Below are 20,315 nucleotides of genomic sequence, written 5' to 3'. Positions count from 1 at the left end.
GCATGAAATATTTAATCAATGTTTATGGGGGCACTGAACACACAGTGGTAATCCATAATGGTGAAATGAACCAACCGTAAAATTAATCTGTGAACTCGAAAGAAAACAAATAAGGTCCCAAATATTGAATTATATTGTGTTTTTTTTGTCACGATGATTTCCATCTAGGAAGATTAATTTTATCTTGTATATTTCTAAAGTGAATTGCCACAATAATTTGCTATCATTGTAACCACAGCCACTGAAGATGATGAGATGGAGCGACAGATATCTACCTGCAACACTAAGCTTTCTAACACTTTATAAAGCCCTTCCAATGTGCTGCTTTATGCAGAATAAATCCCTGATGGATTAAATCAGCCAGTCAGATTGAATCTGTGCGGTATTGACATCCCAGCGTAGCGCCAAAGTCAGGAGAGGACAAGAGGAAAAAGCCATACGTTGACTTCTTAGATGTGGGATGGATCCCGTGGTGTTAAAGGGCTGCAATCGAAAACACAGGACTAAACAGCACGTGGGAGGATGCAGTGTTTAAATGCCACGGTCACATGCAAGTGCATCGACATAAAACCATGGAAGTATTACAAGTGGGAAAACTAGTGGTTGTAAATATGCACACCCACACAGCAGTTTAAAAAAAGAAAGAGGAAAAAAAAACACCCACAACAGTGGCCATTTGCAGGAAGGTAAATTACTCCATTATCCTGGACTGTGTCATTGATCCTTAGGCCTTTTCGTGCTTAAAGCAGGTTTGTTAAAATAGTAATGACATTGGCCACAGTCAATTCGTCTCCATTTGCGAGCCCCCCCAGTACAGAGCCTCTCCATTTCAATCACTCAGGAGAGACACACACCTCTAATTCAGTCACTATCTTTCTCACTTGCCTTTCCTTTTATAGCCCTCTCTTTTCTTTCCCTCTGATCTCACTATCATTTTCAGCGACGCCCGTGCTTATGCCTTTCTCTTTTTTTTATTAGCTTTACCACAGTGGCCTTATTATTATTATCATCATCACACAGAGGGGCTTGTAAACACCGTCGACAGATTAATTTCAAAGACAGAATTTTCCATAGAGTAATATTATGCTACAGCAAGTTGAAGGCTGATTGAGAACAAGATGGCTGATAGTCTTGAGAGAAGTGATTGAGCAGGGGGGGGGGGGCTTCTCACACACAACGCACACAAACACATAGACTAAATTGAAAGTCAGGAGTCTGTTTGCGGAGTTAATAAAGGAGGCTCTGGCAACAAACTAAAATGAGCATTAGGGAGACTGCGGCAGAGTTTGCTCTCCTGGACTAAGAATGCCACAACTGAATGTCAATATGGTGGTTTTGTCTCTCTCTCTCTTTCTCTCCGCTCTCTTTCCTGCCCTTGTCTTTTGCTCTCTGCCCTTCTTCACTGCTTCTCCTTCTGTTTCTCCATCTCTGCTCCATTGAGCACACTACAGTGGCAGGCCCCGGTCTTTGTCGGGAGCAGCGAGACAAAACGCCAGCAAAATAATAGAGGGGACTAGTAAAATTCCCCACAGACACTTTTTTATAGTTCCTTTCCACACTTGCTCTGCTGCCTGTCAAACCAGACAATGCCTCCACTAACAGGCATGTATTTGATGTGGTGATGAGTGGTGACAAGAAAGTTACAGACCCAATCTAGAAAATGTAGTGCAATGGGCTTGGATCCATTGGTGGCTTGTTATTGCAAGTTATCCTAAAGTTTATTTATTAATTAGTCAGGTTAATGCATTTCTGGCCAGAGATATTGAAAATATGCAAGAGCACCTCTCCGCTCATTGTAGGCCTACCATTGTTTTGAACCACAACTTCAATGTTTTGGGTCAGTAAAAGCTCTGAAAAAACACCATACTCATGGGTTTATGAACAAGCTACCAGTTGCTCAAATGTTATTATGTTTATATTATATGTGAGTTATTTATATATAAGTTGATTCTATTGATCACAAATGACCAAAACATGAATTGTAAACACAATCGTTACTGCCACTAGATGTCGCACTAAACCACCAATAAAACCATAGGGTCCAAACAAACAAACATTTTATCGGCCAAAAACCTCCCATTCCTCCCCTTTCCCATCGCCCCAAGCCAGCAAGATGTCAGGAAAATCAACGAAAGTGGCCCATTAACACACAACAAGAAGCACATCTAAATAAAAATGACCGTGAGTAGACGATAGCCATCAAAACACAACCATTAGCCCGCTTTAGCACCACCGATCGTTAGCTCCGCAGAAGCTAGGTTGCCATAACAATAACGTAGGTTGTCTTAGCAACGTTAGCCGTCAAAGCTAAGCGAGCTAACAACCGCTCACCAATGAAAACAGCAGCGCGTAGCTAGCCTACATGTCAATTTACTTACATGTTTAGTAGAGACGCCATTTCTGAGGATCTTCCGAGTCAAGCTGGTGTAATTTCCACGACACGTTCGGCTCTTTTAAGTCGGCATGCTTCGGTTTGTAGAGGAAATTCGGCCTTGGACTTGGACCACATGGACAGAGCTGCTAGAAACTTTTAAAAACCTAATGGATATTGTTTTTGCCGGTCCACTTGGTTGACAGGGATTTGAGCTGATAATCCTCATGGTCAGTCCACCTGTCCTGTACTGTGTTTCTGTCTTTGACAACAAAGCATTGATAGTTCAGTTAATTCAGTTCCGGAGGTCACCTTTCACCTTTCACCTATGTTTCACCTGTACGTGACGTAATTCTCCTGCGTGATTGCGTCACACACCTGCGGGCCGGTGAGTTTATAAAATTAGGGGAGGCCTAAAATTTTACATACACAAATCTAAATTTTCAGACAAGAGGCCAAATTTTCTGGAACTGTCTGCATCTTCTCTACGTGTGATTGTGAAAGTATAAAACAGCTGTTAAAACATTTAGGCTAAAGTTACTCTTTGTAAACTCTACAAAATATGAATTGAACAAGTATTTTTTTTCTTCCTCCTCTTTCTTTGTCATGTTGTTACCCTGGCGTGTTTGTGCTACATATATTAGGCTAATGCCTATGCATTGTTGTCAATCAAGCCAAAAATGAAAACCCTGCAACAGGTAGGGACTCACGTGCATGCTGTTTGAGAAACTTAGATTACAGCTCAGGAGGTACATATATTTTTACATAGAGTATAGTTATATAATATTGTTTTAACCCTTTACATTATATGGAGATGCAATAATATCTAGAAATTTAGCTTGTCTTAGATAATCCTTACTCTTATTTCCATGACTGATCAACTAAATCAGCTGCATTGTATCCTAACTTTCTGGAGCAGCAAAACTAAAAGAAAGCTGATATCTTTAAGAATAGGTGCTTGCACGTCTCCTATGACAGGATGACTCAGCCATCAACAGAATACCATCTGGTCTGCTACTTGAGTCAAATCAAACAAAGTAAGAATGAAAATTCTTCTTCGTGCTTCAGTGATGAGAACAAACTGAGAGAAGAAAACGTGCTCTGAATTCTGCCCAAAACACTGGTGTTGAGGAGATATGGAAACGTCGTTCTGACTGAGGGTTTCCTCGATCACACACTGTGAAAACATGTAGACAGATAAAGAAAGATATAGTGTGAAGTGAAATAAGCGCTTTGCACGCTACATGAGTTTCCTTTTCCCACACAAGGTGATGCTGAACAAATGTGATACTGAAGTGAAATGTGAGAATGTTAGCAAAAAAATAAATTATACATAATCCTCGCTGTCTAAATAATTGATCAGTTACGCATCAAATCATCAAAAGGACCATTAGGGATTAAAAAAAGAATTTTGCTCCAAGCTTCACAACTAATTAAAATGTTTTTATACACAATGAAAACGACTTAATAGGAAGTCATGTTTCTCTCATTGGCCTTTCAGTAATCCTTTAGAAATTGCTGCAAAATGTCTTGGAGTAGCCAGCAAAGTATGTGTGTGTGTGTGGGTGTGTGCACCTACTACAGAACAGTGCACGTGGGCGAAACAAGTACACAATTTGTGCTAACGTACAGAGATGCAGAAATTCATCTACTATCGTATCTCTGCGCGCCTGAAATGTGGTTATGTGTGGGTTGGATGGATGGTTGGTTGGTTGGTGCGAGCTTGAACACACAGGCGTCTAAAAACAACCTCACCTCATTGGAAAATCATTTTCATGGTGCTCAGTCAAAAAAGCTAAACCTGGGGAGTGTGTGGGAAGCTCTATATTTGACCCCCCTCCAGTAAGCCTTCACATCTCAGGGTCCAAACTGAGTATCCAGGCTGCTTTACATCCCTCTGGGCGAGGAACATAAGGAGGGATGGCAGGTCAAGTCCCTGCTCTCCTGATCAGCGAGAACAAGCCTGTGAGACTCTTATGGCAGCCGCTGATTGTCCTTGTGTGTGTGTGACTGTGTGTGTATGTGCAAAATGAAAATAGACAGTAGAGTGAACTGGCATGGATTATGGAAAGAAGTCAGTCTTAAAAAAAACTTGTGAAAAAGAAGAACAGAAGCTGAAAATCAAGAAAATGTGTGGAATATTATTCATAAAGAGAATAAGAGCAGGATTCACAATATTGATGTTTTTTTTGTTTTTTGTTTTTTTTAACCCCCACACTAACACATCTTTCTCTCTCCGCTTTAAAGAAGAAATAAATCTGAGATTGAAAGAGAGCAAGGGCAAAGCTGGGGTGGGTGGGGTGTGGGGTGTGGGGTGCAGTGGGAGGGGGAGTTAAGTACAGCTAAAGCATACAGGTTGTTGTTCTCGCAGGGGAAATTCCTTTGGTGCTCCACTCTTTTCACTGAGGCAACAGGCTACTGACTTTGAACCACTTGGTGCTCCACAAAAGAAAAAGAGGTCCCTCTATTCTTATATTGGCAACCCCAGACTCTAATTCTTCACCGAGCCCACCCCCACAACCCCCTTCCCCTCACCAATCCAGACTCTCACGCACATTATTTCTCGACCACTCCGCTGCTGAATAGCTCACATATGGATTGAAGCTCTTTTCTCTAATTGGCCGGCCCGTGTGGCCGCCCAACCGCTGAGACACAGCATGTGCGTGAGCAGCAGCGTCACATAAATACTGACCGCCACATCTAACGGGATACCACTAATTGCGGGGTGTCTGTATTACTTAAGTTGTTGTTGTGATTTGTGGCGGTGGTGACGTTTTTTTTTCAGCCCTGCTAACTTCAGCAGTTGTTCGTATTGGGTGGCATAACTTTCTATACTTGATTGAATTTACGGTCTGGAAATCAGGTCATGCTCTAAGGAGCTGAAGCCGGGCCGTCCAAAAATGTTCAAAAGGGGGGGGAAAGTACAAAATGAACAGATGCAAATTCTATCAAGTCTTGGTCAACAACGCTAATTCAGTTGTACAAGAGTTTGGGTGGAAAGTGTGTCACTCAGTGTCCTGCTTTGTGCTTGTCTTTCAGGCCACTTTTTGCCGGAGAGCCGCAAGCGGAGCCCGCCTGAGGGAGCAGGAGAATGGAGAACAACATGTAACCCATCAGCGCGCCTCCGTCGACAGCATGCTTCACCTCCACCGGACCTTAGTGCTCTGCTTCTGGTGTTCCTTGCTACTTCACAGGCAGGCTGTAGCTGACGAAGAGGCCTTCTGGGGACCGACGCCGCCGCGAGAAAACCAATCTGAAAATAAGTCAAGATGGTTTTGGACACCTTCTCTGCCAAAGATGCCATCCCTGCCAAAGATACCATCCCTTCCCTCACTGCCGTTCAACATCCCCTTCATCGGCGGCTCGGACACTAAAGACGAGGCTGATGTGTTGACCGCAGCTACAGCCGAGGTGGTCACAGAACAGATCGATCATTTGCAGGACTCTGGTTCAGGAGAGGGGAGCTATTCTGAGGCATCTGAACCATCCGCCACTGCTTCAACCCGGGTTCCTCTAACCAGCGTGGCGAAGATAAGAACCGAATCACTTCCCACAGGGACATCGGATTCTCCATACAGCAGCATAGCGCAGACCGACAATGATACTCTTGTTCCAGGCTCCCACTCTCCCACAAGCAGCTCTATCAGAAGCGCTCTGTTCACCAACAGTCCCACCAGCACGAACGCTCCTGAACAAAATGCAACACATACCCGCCCACCGCAGGGTACCACACGAGCAGCTGGGCCCAGCATGGAGGCCACCACACAACACCTCCCAGAGGAAAACACTGATAAAGAGGTGGCCGAAGATTTTACAAGAGAGATTACTTCAACGATAGCACCAGAGACTACAGTCCCCACTGCCTTGACGTGGGCAGCAGCCCGAACCACCACGACAAATCCAGGATTAGTAGAGACCACGCTGCCCAGCAGACTCCCCCTGAGGCCCATTACCCCCACTACACCATCAGAAACCACATCAGACAGGAAAGCCCAAGGCTCGACTGTCAGTATTACCCTTCGCACTGAAAAGGCAGAGACCGATTTGCCTTTCTTGGAGGCCAGGTCGGGACCTGTGGAGGAACGGCGGGGGGTGATCACGACCGCCATGGGAATTGATCACAGACAAGCACTGGAATCCATAACAAGCACAACTCAGAGCCAAAGGGTTAACTTTCCAATAGCAGGAGGTAAGCAAAGTAAAACAAATCAATATTTGCTGGATCCACTCAATAGATGTGATCAATCATGTGCGGACAGGTCTTAAGTGTTCAATGGGGAGGTCTGCCGAGAAGTGTTGCAGACAGCTCGGCGTGATCGGTGACATTTCTGACATGGTAAATTGACAAAGGTCTGCGATTAGCATAAATCCAGATCTCGTTGAAACCGTGTCAACACACAGTCTGGAATCAACATTAACATGACAGCGCCGGTGAGTTATGTGTGGAAAACTTAGCTTGCGGAGCGTATAGCGCTGCCGGGTTTCTAATGCACAGACGTTAGCTCCGACCACTAATCCCGAGGATACATATATCACGGAGAAATGGCAGCCTGCAGGGATGGATGGTTGCTCCACAATACGGTAATCAAAAGTGTTTGAACCATCTACCAAAGAATGTGACATCTTTATTATATTTCCAGAGCATGATTCTCTCCAACGTTGAGCAGAGGGGATTAAATCACCACAATCTGGTTTGTGTCTAAAAAAGCTTTAACCACATGTGCTGTTGTTTACCGGCCTCGTCCACACCTTTAGCTAATTTCGCATTTCACAATCACAGCCATAGAAAAATTCCTACCATTCCATTAACAGTCTATAATGAGTTTCCCAGCTACAGGTTCCCTCCAGCATTGCATAATATGCCATTATGACAGAGAATGGAAGGAAATAGTATTTGATTAAATGCTGCTCAGTGGTGGCGGTGGAGGTTTTGTACTCTACACTTCATAATAAGGTAAAGATGATGAGCTGCAGGAGCCACCGGTAGCATGTGCATTTCAAGAGACTTTTGACAGCCCACTCTCTTCTTCATAATGGCCCATCCCCCTCCCTGAAGACGTGGTGGCGGTCTGGTGTCTGTATGCTTAATGAGGCTTCAGAGGTAGGTCCTCCTCCTCCTCCTCCTCCTCCTCCTCCTCCTCCTCCTCCTCTTCCCAACGACAGACACATTCATCATGTAGGGTCATAGGTCGGGCTCGGAAAATGATGAGTCGATTATTCTCAGGCAGGGGAGCTTCGGTGTACATCTGATAAAAGCAGGATCGCGTGGTGGATGGATGCAGATAGTAGTGTCTGCGATGTTCACTCAACATGCATAACGACAGCTTGCTTGTGCGCATCTGTTAGCGTCTATATGCTAATGGCGCCATCTCATCATAAAATGGCTATTATATCAAATATTAGAGACATGCAGTGATTTTCAAACCACATTGGCTGTTTTTTGTAAATATCTTTTGAGTGGCTTGACATACTGTACAGTAAGCAACATCATCTCAAGGTCCATGCAGTAGCAGCACTGGAGCCGAGTTGTTAGGGAATTGTAGGTCTTGAAATGTATATTTTTCAGAAACACTTATAATTCATGTGTCAATCAAAATGTCTAAAGTGTTTCTTTTCAAGGTCAAGATTTGATCTTGATATTCAGGCTTTTAAAGGTAGCAATGAATTCTGCTACAATGCCAAAATACGCATTAGCAGCTCTGTACTCTCAGAAAAAGGTTGGTTTTGTTTTGTTTTTTCCTGTATCCGCATCCCTGTTTTCACACTGAAACTGAAGCCATTGGATTTCATGTTGTGTCTGCGGTTGCCCAGTGTTGTGTCTGCGATCGCTCTCAGTTGTGTTTCGGTGCGACGGAAAAGATAGAGGGGCTTGGCCTGGGTGGTGGAGGGGCGGAGGAGGAGGAGGAGGGTCTGCTCTGCTGTGGCTGCTGCGTATCAGTATTCTGAGCGCACACTCAGCGAAACCACCGCCTCTCCTGTGGGACCATCCGCTCGCCAGTCGCTCTTCATGGATGCTGAACATGCTCCTTGCCATTTAGCCCCCCCCCACACACCACCGCCGCCACCGCCTCCTCCCTTTCCTGTTCCCCTCCAATCTTCATGCTCCTGTACAAACACAAATCCCTGTCACTTTTTTTTTTTTTTTTTCCAGCGGACAGACATGTCAGCCGTGAGTGCTTTGAAGGGTGAAAATGTCCTGACAGGGATGAAAGAGGCTCGTCCTTATCAAAGAGGGATGGAAAAGCCCCAAAGAATACGGTGCTTTCAGTCTATTTGTTGTACTATTACACTGGAGTTTTGCCGTGTTTAAGCGATTACACCTTGCCAAAGGACACAGGAGGAGACTAATAAGAAAATGAAAAGCACGACATCTCCGCATTATCATACATTATCCCAACGTGAACATTATATCTGCGTGAACACATAGATTCAGGGTGAAGCGTTTCCCTGCTGGAGGTGTCGAACATCCTCACAGACCACACAAACGGGTGGTGTTTTTTCATTGATCTAGAGGCTGTTTGCAATGTGACACTGCCCTTCAGGAGGCTGTCAGGTGTACATATATATATTTATATTTAAAAAAACAGCAGCGCTCTGCATCTATGTCAAATCCTCTACTCAGGGACACTCCAACATCCGATAGCAAAGGCAATTACAAGAAGAGAGAGGAGGGGAAAAAAGGGAACTGAGGGTGGAGGCTGATGAGATGTGGGGGATGAAAATGTAGGTTTTTCTGAACCATCAAAGCCACTGCTGTAAATTTTCTTCTAAAAACCCAATCCCTCCTTTCCCCTTCCTCCCCCTCATGTCCATTACTGTCTGCTTTACTAATAGGCAGCGTCGAGGCTGGACCCTTAACTTGTCCCATTAATACCTGCAAGGATATATTGTCTCAGTGATCCAAGCTCTGTACCACACAGCTTAAGTGTTGCTATTGACGGATTAATTGATAATGGAAATGGATTTACAGGCACAGCGTGTGACAGGAATATCTGATGCCCTTCTACAGGATTTATATAGTAACTAGAATGGCCGACTCTAGCTGCCTGCCTCCGCTGCTCAGGCTGGTTTCAGGGTTACATCCCTGTTTATTCAGAATCAGATAAAAGGAGGTCAGCATGACCTTGACGTATGACCCCCAAAGTCTAATCGGGTTGTCCTCGAGTTCAAGTGGATATTTGTGCTGAATCTAAAGTGATTCCTTTTAAGGACTAGATATTATGTTCAAAAGGCCCAAATCATGTTTTTTAAGGTCAAAGTGACCTTTGACCACCAAAAACCTTTTATCCAAGTGAAGGCTTTTACCAAATCTGAAGAACGTCCCGCAAGGCGTTACAGAGATTTTGCATTCTTCACCAGGCCATAATCTTGTTCTGTGAGGTCACGGTGACCTTCAACTTTAACACCGACCACCAAAACCTAACAAGTCCATCCTCGAGTCCAAGTAAATGATTCAAGCTGTTCCTAAGATGTCACCTTCACAAGGACAGGACTGTGGTTTCTGAGGTCACCACATTCTTGACCGCTGACCCCCAAAATCTAATCAGTTCATCAGTAAGTTTGAAGAAGCTCCACCAAGGCCTCCACTGAGATAAATTATGCTAATCTTCTTTCTTTAACCAGACGGTCCATGAGTTTTAGGAACTGGACAGATTCAGCCTGTTTGTATTTAAGATTAGACTGAGCTCAGCCTGAATGAACCTCAGAAAATGACCTGCCTGATGCAAATAGTATTCTACAACAATCAGGGTTTTTCACTCATTTAGACTTAATAGAGTAACAGAGTAAGAAATGTCATGAAATCCTCGCTAACTATCCTAGAAACGAGCCAAAGCAGCAACAACATGATGCAACTTTGTGCAAGTAGATAAAGATTTTAAAAAAAAAAGCTGAGCCAACTAAGCTCTATCTCATTTTTATGCATCTGATTATGAGCATCCAGCTCTCTGCTGCACTTCCTGTTATTCCTTATCACTCTGAGCTCATCATCTCAGCACCGTCCTTTTGCTTTCCACCACTGGAAGCCGAGGATAATAAAGAGTTCCTGAAACACTGCACAAATTGAGTAACTATACCGCACCAAAATGGCTGTCATTAGAGGCCAGGGATGAAAGCCAAACTTTCATTTTGTGGACTCATGAAGAAATTGAGTCGTATTGATTCACAGCCTGAGGGGAGCGAGACACAGAGAAAGAGAGCGAGATTCTTCTCGCAGCGCATCTACATTATAGAGAAGCATACTTAAAGATGATGACGACAGAGGGAAATTTATGTATGCACTAATTAGGCAGAAAGCAAAATGATAATTCAGCACTAATGTGGAAGGTTGAGCTGTTCATTAGGTAAAATGGAGATGTTCCGCTCAGCTAACGCCTCCCGCTCTCATCTCCTTTTTTGCTTTTATTTCGCTCCGTCAGCAGCCACCAGCCAGCCGGCCAGGTTGTAAATAACTGGTCACCATGACTTTTTTCTTGTGATGTTCTAAAGAGACGAGTCTCTCTGTTTGCATGCGAGAGAGCGAGTGACTGCACCTGTTTACCGTCCTGGCCGTGTCTCATCTGTAGCTGATCTTGTTAGATGCTGCTCTGCAGGTATCAGCTGATCTGGCCACTGATGTGCAGCGTCGCCCTCAATGCCACTCAACAACTGAAATATATACTAACTAAAAATCCAATACCTTGTCCTCGATACATTTTTGAGGTTTTTCAAATCAAAAAAACCACAGTGCTGTAAATTCAGCAAGCCGTGGTTGGATTTGCTTTCAATAACTTTGGACTTTGAGTTGGAGTCATGAATCTCACCTTGGAATTTCCTTGTGAGGAATTGTGGCTTGACTCAGACTTTTCCCAAACACCAGCTGTGGAGTATTGCATGTGCACGTGTCTAAAAGCCCAGTATTCATCTCTGTCACTCATTCATCTCCCCCCTCCTCCCAGCTCAGATATATATCCAGCTGTGTAGAGGCCAACGCTACAATAAAGTGAGCAGATTCCACTTCGGAGACGTTTTAAAAAAATTTTTACTCGAGCCCTCTCGTGTGACCTAGATTATACGATCGCTTGCATTGCCTCGTAGCTGTTATGTTTTGTTTTGTTTCTCTTTTTCTAACTCATTATTCCTCCCACCAGACTTACGCTTCTGTATCTTTTATTAATATTAATTTTGAAGCCATAAACTGACACACACAGCAGCACCTGGTGGCCCTGCTTTCATCACAGTCAGTTCATCAGTTTTTTCCCCCCTTCGACAGGCTCTGGTGCCTCATTTGTTTGTAACTGCTGCACTGGAGGACACACAAACCTTGTGCACAGAGGCCTGACTGTGAAAACATATTTTGTGAGTTGCACCAAAGGGAGAAGAGAATGAAGCAGCTCTGTCATGTCGCCATTATCTCATCCCCCCTCTCTTGTCTCTTTTGTCTTTTTTTTTCTTTAATGGAAAACCACTCCATGTTTACCTCCCTAAGACATTGATGATTTAACAAGGAGTCAGGATTTGTGCTGGATACACCCATGCACACACACACATACACACACACACATCAGGATGTCAATGTAATTAGACTACAGAGGGCCAGACTACTGTGCAATGGATGACTGGCTACAACTAAGTGGATGATAGGCCGATCCATTTGACAGAACTGGGTTAAGACATATAGTCCCTCCGTTCTGTGCAGTGTGAAGTCACAGACATGCTGCGAGCAGAGAGGTTAACAGACAGGGTTAAACTTTCTCTTCCCGAGCTCCAGACTTGCTAATCTGTGTTTCCCAGACTTCACTCCGGTATAGGCAGCTATACGGGTGTTTGTGTGCGCCGCTTTAAAAAATTGTATTCCTGATCCGCTTTGAGATGGCTCACAGGTTAAATTGCACGTGTCTTCCCAGAGCCGCCGGGCAAAGAGGATAAGGAGGATGAGGAGGCTGAGGAAGGTGCGGTTCCTACAGCTGCAGACGGGGATGCTGACACCGGGAGGTTGGCAGCAGACATCTCCTCCACGCCGTCCGCTAAGCCGCTGACAACAACCCCGCCACCGAGCACAGGTGAGCAAACGCATCCCTTAAGACGTAAACAAACACTCAGAGCTTAGGAATGTGTAAAAAGCGTGAGCCCGCAAACGTTAGGAGGACGACTGAAAGGGAACCGCATGCTGCTCGTCTTCATGAGACGTCCTGTAGTTTGTTTCAGTATCTGTAAATCTGTCAGAGGACTTGGGGGGGGAAACAATTACCCTGCATCCTTTGCCTGAAGCTATTAATTGCTTCCAAAGGGAAGAGAAAACTGCTCATTCAAGCTGCGATGTGGGAGAACGGAGGAGACAGGAAACAATGGCCACCTGACAAACAAACTCTGTTCCCTGTACACTTGGAGACAGATAATCATTGATCAGTGACAACAGCTGCTTTTAAAAAAGAAAAAAAAAACCCACATAAGTATCGATTTAGTGCTGGCAACAACAGGAGAGACCTTTAAAATGAATTGTTACAATAAATAAACTATTATTAGTGTGTTTATTAAGGCAGGATGTCCTGTCCTGTGGCTCTTATTACTGTACAAATGTGATATTTTAGATGAAACCTAAATGCATTACTTACAAATACAGAAGATAAAAATACAAAGACGTTAAAATCAGAAATATTCAATATTATTGGATTTAATGGCCACAATACATTTGGTGATTCATTGAATGTCTTATTTGTGTATACGCACAACAATACAACACAGAGAAATACGATATTTGAGGTTTTATCTACACAAACAAAATGCTGCTTTCTTTTCTCTGGATTTGTTAATGGAGAGTGTCAGCAGATTTATTATCAAAACAAAATCAATACCTATTCTCATAATTCCTCCATTTAATAAAGTATCAATGGAGAAATCCTCCTGTAATAGTATGGCTTTACGTGTTTATTAAAAGATCCACTCTTGGCCCAGTTCACAGGAGCAGATGTAGCCCATATTACCTCTCCCAGAATAGCAGATGTTGTCAAGTGAATTTCAAAAATAGACCTGTCAAATGTGCCACTCGCTGACGACGGTGCGCTGCTACGGGGCCCTGCAGCTCGCTGTGCCACGTTTTGGTGTGAGCGAGAAAGACAATGATGATGTTACTAAGTCTGGGAATCTGCAATTTCAATGCGCCGACCCCGAAGCAAGAACAATATCAGCTGCTCGTAAACAGATTTACAGTCGTCACACACCCGCTTCCCCAGATTTGCTTCCACTGACCCCCGGCACGCACGCGCGAGCTTTCACCAAATTGCTTTCTGTGAGGTGAGCCAAATTGACGATGAAGGCAATCAGACGAAGACTACACGGAGCTTTTAGTGTCATGAATCAACATGCAGCCAATTAAAGATGAGCATGTGGGGCTGCAGCATAACATCAGAGGAGTCCTTCACCTTTATTACCTCAGCTGCTTTACAGGTTTGGGTGCTTCAGGGGACGCTTTTTAATATTTACTAGCAAAACCCAATGAAATTAAGACATAAATACAGCCCCCCCCGTGCACTTAGTGTTCCCTCTAAATGGGACAACTCCTCAGAAGAAATGATCCGTGGAGCTCAAACTCCCAAGTCTTGCCCTCAGAGGCCTTTTTCTTTCAGTCTGTCCACTGTACTGTAGATGTGTCAGCTGTCCCAACCCCGAGAGACTCGTTCCCACAGGAATGTGTCAGATGACCGAGCAGCGCGCAGCAGAACGTAACGCTCTGATCCATCCTTGCACTACTGCAGCCACCACCACCAACCACATACCACCACATACCAACCCCCCCACCACCACCACCCTCCTCTGTCCATAGCACCAGCTCAGATGCGACATTTATCGACATGCGCGAGGCAACGAAACATGACACTAATTCAATACCCGTCACGTTTTCCACTCGGCACTGACTCAGTGGCATCCCTTATTGGCTCCTGTCCTGGAAAAGTCAAAACAAACCTACCCCACCTATTTTATCAGCTGCCCCCACATTCAAAACGCCTGCAGCTGTGTGTTTGTTTTACAGTCCGGCCACAGTTCCCACACTGCTTACTGTCTGTATTGATAGGAAGACACTGTCGAGTCGAACAGAGCAGGTTCATGAGAGAACTGACAAGCCCTCCTTTTGTGCTGCTAATTTTAGATGAAACACATTAAACCCTGTTTATTTTCTCCAACACAACACCTGAGTGTGAGACTTGCTTTCATGCATCTCATGCTGAGGTTTGACTAAAGAAGTTTTCACATTATTATTTCAGTGTCCTGCTTCTGGTAATGATTATTGCAGTCATTGACTAATATGTCGATCATTAGCAATGTTAGAGGCACAGTATTAGCAATGGGTATGTCGGTCAGTCGGTCAGTCTTTAGCCTGGACTGAAGTCTCGTGTCAACAAGCAGATGGATTGTCACGAAACTTGGTAAAAATGTTCCTGTTTTGTACGTGATGGATCATCCCAATGACTTTACTGAGCCCCTGACCTTCCTCTGGTGCTACCACTGGAAAATGTGAGCAAGCTAAAATGCTAAGCTAAAGCAAGACAATGACCAAAGCAAAGAATTACTAACATCAACATGTTAGCTTAGCCACTGTATGCACAGCCTCACACAGCCACTAGCTTAGCATTTAATTAATTAATTCAGGATTTAACAATCCAAGGTCCATCTATTGTCTTTACCATTTATCCATTTAATTATTGTGAGTGGGCTGGAGCCAATCCAAGGTTTCCCTCCTTTTACAGGTCCCCAGTCTATCTCAGGGCTAACACAAACACAAACACTCACTCACATTCACACCTATGAGCAATCTAGTGACATCAATTATCAGTGTTTACCTTATAGTCACATTTATAAATTATATTTATGGTGCGTGTGGGAGGTCCAGACACCGACTCTACAGTAAATCAGTCGCTGTGTTTAGAAAGCGGTCAGTCCTTCCTGGCAAATTAAATAGAATATGGAACGGGATGTTTAGCTCATTTGCTGAAGTGACTTAATGGCTGTACAGCTTGTACTTTCCTGGCAGAACAAAAGCATTAATGTGACTGTGTGACAAATGATCTGAATGTACTCAACCCTCCTCTTCTGCCATATTTGCACTTGCACAGTATAGCCCAGTGTGATGCTGAAGGATCACTCTTTAAAAAAAGATGCAAAAAGGAACCAGGGTTTCACTTTTTGTTTAAGATTCTTCAGGGCTTAATTAAAAAGAAGCTAGAAAAAAAAAGACACTTATAAAAACTCCCTAGTCTGTTTTTCCTCCTGTTGAGGACATTATTAAGCTTCAAAAGACAGTTCAAGATGTCTGAAATAAAAGTGCTGCGTCACGCTACAGTAAAAGATGCACTGGCAGCTGGCCGTGGGGTCATATTTCCCTGAGTTTGACATTTTCATAACAACCTGGGACTGTGAATCAGCTCTGGGGGGGTTAGGAGACGAATGAGGAAAAATTATAAAGCCTTCCACAACAACAGGCAGACAGCAGCGGAAAACGCTGAAGCTTATTGCTCAGGCACTTGTGTAAATCCTCCTGCCACTCATGGGGATATGATGCAGAAAAGAGAGCATGGCTTTGTTGGGGTTCTCAAGTACGGCGAACATCAACAGTAACACGAATACATGCAAGTACACAGATAGATACTGTCCCCCAAAAAAAGATGAGCACATAGCAAAAGACAGTAACATTAATCCATGTGAAAGGCCCTCAGGCAGTCTGAATCTCAGTGTCATCACTGTTAAAAGCAAACGTGCATAGTCAAGGCTTTCACTCTCCTGCTGCTGCTGCTGCTGCAGAACTACACATGTTCAACATAATGGAAGCAGCAGCTACACTTGTGTCGACACAAATGGAAAAGAGAGGCCAGCAGAGGAAGAAAACACAAAAAACAAGGGGAAGAGACTTGTAAAATCCAGGGCACTCAAAAGGGAATAGCGGCGTTTTGCTACAGAAAACTGTCCCAGTTTAAAAATAACAAACCCACCTATGGGAGGTTCCACTTCTTGTAGGCTGGTGTTGAAAGAAAATCATAAACAAAACAGTGAATGAGGGGACCGTCCGGGACAGGGTGGGATGGGAAACGCAAAAATACAAGCAATAAAAGTACATTAAAAGACATAAAAAACAAAAACACTAGACCACTCAAATTCTACTTTTAGTTTTTACTCAGGACACAAATTAGACATCCTCAATCTATACGCAAAAAAATCAAGGTTTTTGTGGTGGTGACGTCTGCACATTTAAGTTCTTAAACTGGAACATAACATGACCACAGGATATGATGCATTCCCCAGACGTCGTCTCACTTGAGTCACAAAAAAATAAGTCACGGATCTCACACAAAAAACATTGCAAAAATATGTTCATGAGTGTAGACTAAAGCTGCCTGCTGTGTGATTTACTACGCTGTCGGTTTATCCTGTTCATTTGTCCCCGTCTCTGTGGTCCATTATAGCACCTGGCTCTTCATGGAGGAGTGATCGGCTCTGATAAGCCTGCAGCAAAATGACTGATGTGCCTGTGTGTGTCCGCAAAATGACAGAAATACAATTACAAGCTGCTCCTGCTGCATTTGGCTACTTCGTTTTTCAAGATTTTATTAAACTTAAAGTCTCCAAACAGGCATGATGAGGGATGATGGTTATGTTTTTAGGAAAAGACACTAAAACTGATACTGAAGCAGACGCCGGGAGACTAAAAACATTGTTTGCCTCTTTGCCAATCTGTGAGCCATTATGTTGTGTGACAAGCGACTTGTGCTATGTTGCATATTCAAGTCCTCCTCCCCGTAGTAATTGTGCAGCATAAACATGTACGCCGCAGATGACACGCTTTGCGGGCGTCTCTGTAATGTTCACGCAAACACATACATGCATGGCTATGCCTTAATTTCCAAAGCTAAACGACTCAGAAGCTTCCATTTCCTTCACAGCACTAACACATGTCTAACACAATCAAAATTAACTGTGCTCGCATGGAAACTCCAGATGGCTTACGTAATGCAAGAGAAACTAGCTGTGTGGTTGTGAGTGGGCTGATCTCACACACACACACACACACTCACACACACATACGCCTCCTCTTCTGGGCCCTGCTCAGTTTGAAGTTGCATTCTTACAAGCTTTTAAATGGGATTAGCACATTAGGGCGGAAAGCACTCTTTCACTACGTTGGACATGAGCCAGTTTTTTTCCTAGCTCTGATAGTTTAAACATTGATTACATGCGGATGTGTATTCCCACCAGTGGATTATTAGTATTCTTTTAAGTAATCGTCTCCCTTTTTAAATATGATCCTATACCAGCTACTCAAAGCTCAAATCTGATCAAACAACTCTTCTTTCCTTTCAGACATTCCCACAGAAACTCCACATATTCCGATCTACACCGACGACTGGACGTACGACCAGGTGGTCAGCGACATCACCTTCCTTCCAGACTGCAATAAAGAGCGCACCGGGATCTGCAACATCTCGGACACCTGGTACACCACCACCACCACCACCACGACCTCCACAGACATCAGACCCACACACAACGCCACCGCCACGAACCAAACAGTCACCCCGTTCCTGATCCCCGCTCCACCCATGTTGGTGCCCCTGTACACCGACTGGAACAGCGCCATGGCGGCTTGGGGCCTGGCGTGGGAGGCGCACGTCTACGGCGCCGGTTGTGTCTTTGCGATCCTAACGCTGGCCTCGGCGCTCAATCTGCTCTGCTTGCCGCTGCGATGCCCGTCGGGATGCGGCTACTTCGCTCTGGTCAGCCTGTTCCTCCTGGCTGCCGGCTGCACCAGGTCGTTCTCGCTCTTGTACGACGCCTACGGCCACCAGGATCGCTTGCCCTCCGCCGAGGCCTCGCTGATGCTCTACGAGGCCCCGTTTCCGTGCCTGACCGCTGCCTTCGGCCTGGTTTTCCTCCTCCTCTCGATGCGCTCGAGAATGCAGCTCTCCTACTCGGCCTTCCAGAGACCCTGCTTTCTGGCCTGCCTGGTTCTCCTTCACTTTGCTGCTGCGTTTGGTCCGGTGGCGTTACTCAAATTCTACCAGCAAAAGCCCCCGCTTTGCCTCTTTCTGTCACTCATCTCTCGAGGAGCCTTCGTAGCACTGGCCACGTTTCTTTCTTCTGCCTATTTTGTGTTCTACATCTACGTGCGGGCCGATTCGAAGCACATCTACCACCTCAACAACACCTCTCCGACACCTGCCGAGCGCTACAACCGCTGCCCCTTTGCTGAGAGCCGGGACTGGAACCGTGCAGCTGTAACTGTTTGTGTTTCAGCGCTGTTTTCTTTGGCATGTGCAGGACTGCAGTTATATGCAATGCTCAATGCCATGGGCATTGCAGGTGGGGAGGAGGTCTTCCACCCCTGGCCCTGGTGGGCGTTTCAGTTCAGCTGCAGACTCTGTGAGCTCGGGGTTTGTCTCACTTTAGCCTTGGTGGTCGCGCAACCGGTCTACTGTTCTGACCATCTTCCAGCTGCAGGAAGCTGCTGGACTGAACTGTTGGCGTCCAAGTCGCCAATTCTCCCGGGGAGCTACCAGTGGGCCCTGAGCCAGCAGGAGAAACTAGCCATTGTCGACACAGTAGGACTTGGAGAGACCGAGAGCCTTCCTCTGTACACTCTGATGGACGAGAGACTCGGTAGCAGTCTGAACGGCCTGGACCTCCTCTACCACAGCAACAGGGCTTTGGCGTACCGAGATCTGGACCTGGATCTGGACTTGCGGGGGTCAGAAAAACCAGAGGACGGCGGAGGCAGAGATCCGTCGGGTGCATCTTCATTCACCAGCGACTCCACTGCGGACCTGCGACCACCTTCACCCATCAACCTGCGCCGCAGCATAGATGAGGCGCTCTTCAGCGAGGCCCTCTTTCCCATGAGCCTCTTCAGTCCGACCAGACCTTTTCGTTGCAGTGACTTATCTATGAACAACCACTGTGGACTACCGAGCAACGGCCTCTGCGATCCTCTCTCAACCGACGCCGGTCTTTATCGGACTTCTTCCTGCGTGGAAATGGCTCTTCAACCGGAGCCCCTTCCTCCCCAAGTTCAAGGAGAAACAGTTGTAGGTTCTCCACCATCTCCCTCCCTGTCCTCGTCCTCCAGCTGTTCGTCTCCGGAGCGCTGGAGGGGCAGCTCCTCCTCCTGTTCCCTCTACAGAGCCTCTCTCGGGGGATCCTCGCTGGTTCTCTGCCCGAGCCCAGAGAGACATGCTCAACAGCTTCTCCAGCAAGGGGTCACGGGCCACGTGGCGTCCTCAGGCCACCAGGGCCTTGCTGACCCACAGAGACACTATCTTACACTGGGTGCAGCCTCTCAGGAGAGCCTGGACCTAGACATGTCATCCGAGGCAGACCGGTCGGTGCAGGAGGAGTTCATCAGTGTCTGCAGACAGATAGATGCTTTAAGCATCTGCAGCGAGACTATCGATTTATAAGAAGAACAGCGGTCAAACAAGGGTTACATTGAGGACGTATTGAGAATAGTGTCCGCTTTGTGCAGCAAGTTGACTGTCATGGGTTTTTTTTTCTTTCTTTTTTTTAAACAACCTATTTTGGTAGTGCATGGTAGCTTTTCCATACAGCAGTAAAAGACCCGCAGCTGCCGAGATAATGTTTTTGGAGGTTGATAAGCTTTTGTATGTGATCATTAGTGAATGTTTATGAGGGTCTAAGTGCCAAGAATGTCAAAAAGCCAAAAGGTGATTTGTAACTTTTACATGTTTGATAAAAGGTTGGTGACGTTTGCTACAGTCAAAAAGAGTTGTAACATTTTACTGAGTGACTATGAACAGGATCTTATTTGTACAATGTTTTTAATGCGTTCAAACATTCCAATAGGTAGAACTGTGACTGAGGTAAGCACTTATTGAATACAACTGAAGTAATACATTTTCAAATTGAGCAAATATCATTGTAATTAAATCTTATGTTGAATAAATAGCATTCAAATCCGGTTTGT

General features: G+C 45.1%; 1 protein-coding gene across 1 annotated transcript; it reads left to right on the top strand.

The window, feature by feature from the left end:
* Positions 1-5,506: 5,506 nt before the first annotated feature.
* prrt4b (proline rich transmembrane protein 4b) lies at positions 5,507-19,791 on the top strand (the record flags this gene model as incomplete). The annotated part of the gene is made up of 3 exons (XM_084000022.1): positions 5,507-6,560; positions 12,256-12,411; positions 17,699-19,791. The coding sequence occupies 3 exons, from the start codon at positions 5,507-5,509 to the stop codon at positions 19,789-19,791; spliced, it is 3,303 nt and encodes a 1,100-aa protein (XP_083856148.1).
* Between the last annotated feature and the right edge of the window lie 524 nt (positions 19,792-20,315).

This window comes from Trachurus trachurus (assembly GCF_905171665.1).
Source record: "Trachurus trachurus genome assembly, chromosome: 23".
Taxonomy (NCBI): Eukaryota; Metazoa; Chordata; class Actinopteri; order Carangiformes; family Carangidae; genus Trachurus; species Trachurus trachurus.
Note: the sequence above shows the minus strand (reverse complement) of the source record. Positions and strands in the feature narration are given on the sequence as shown.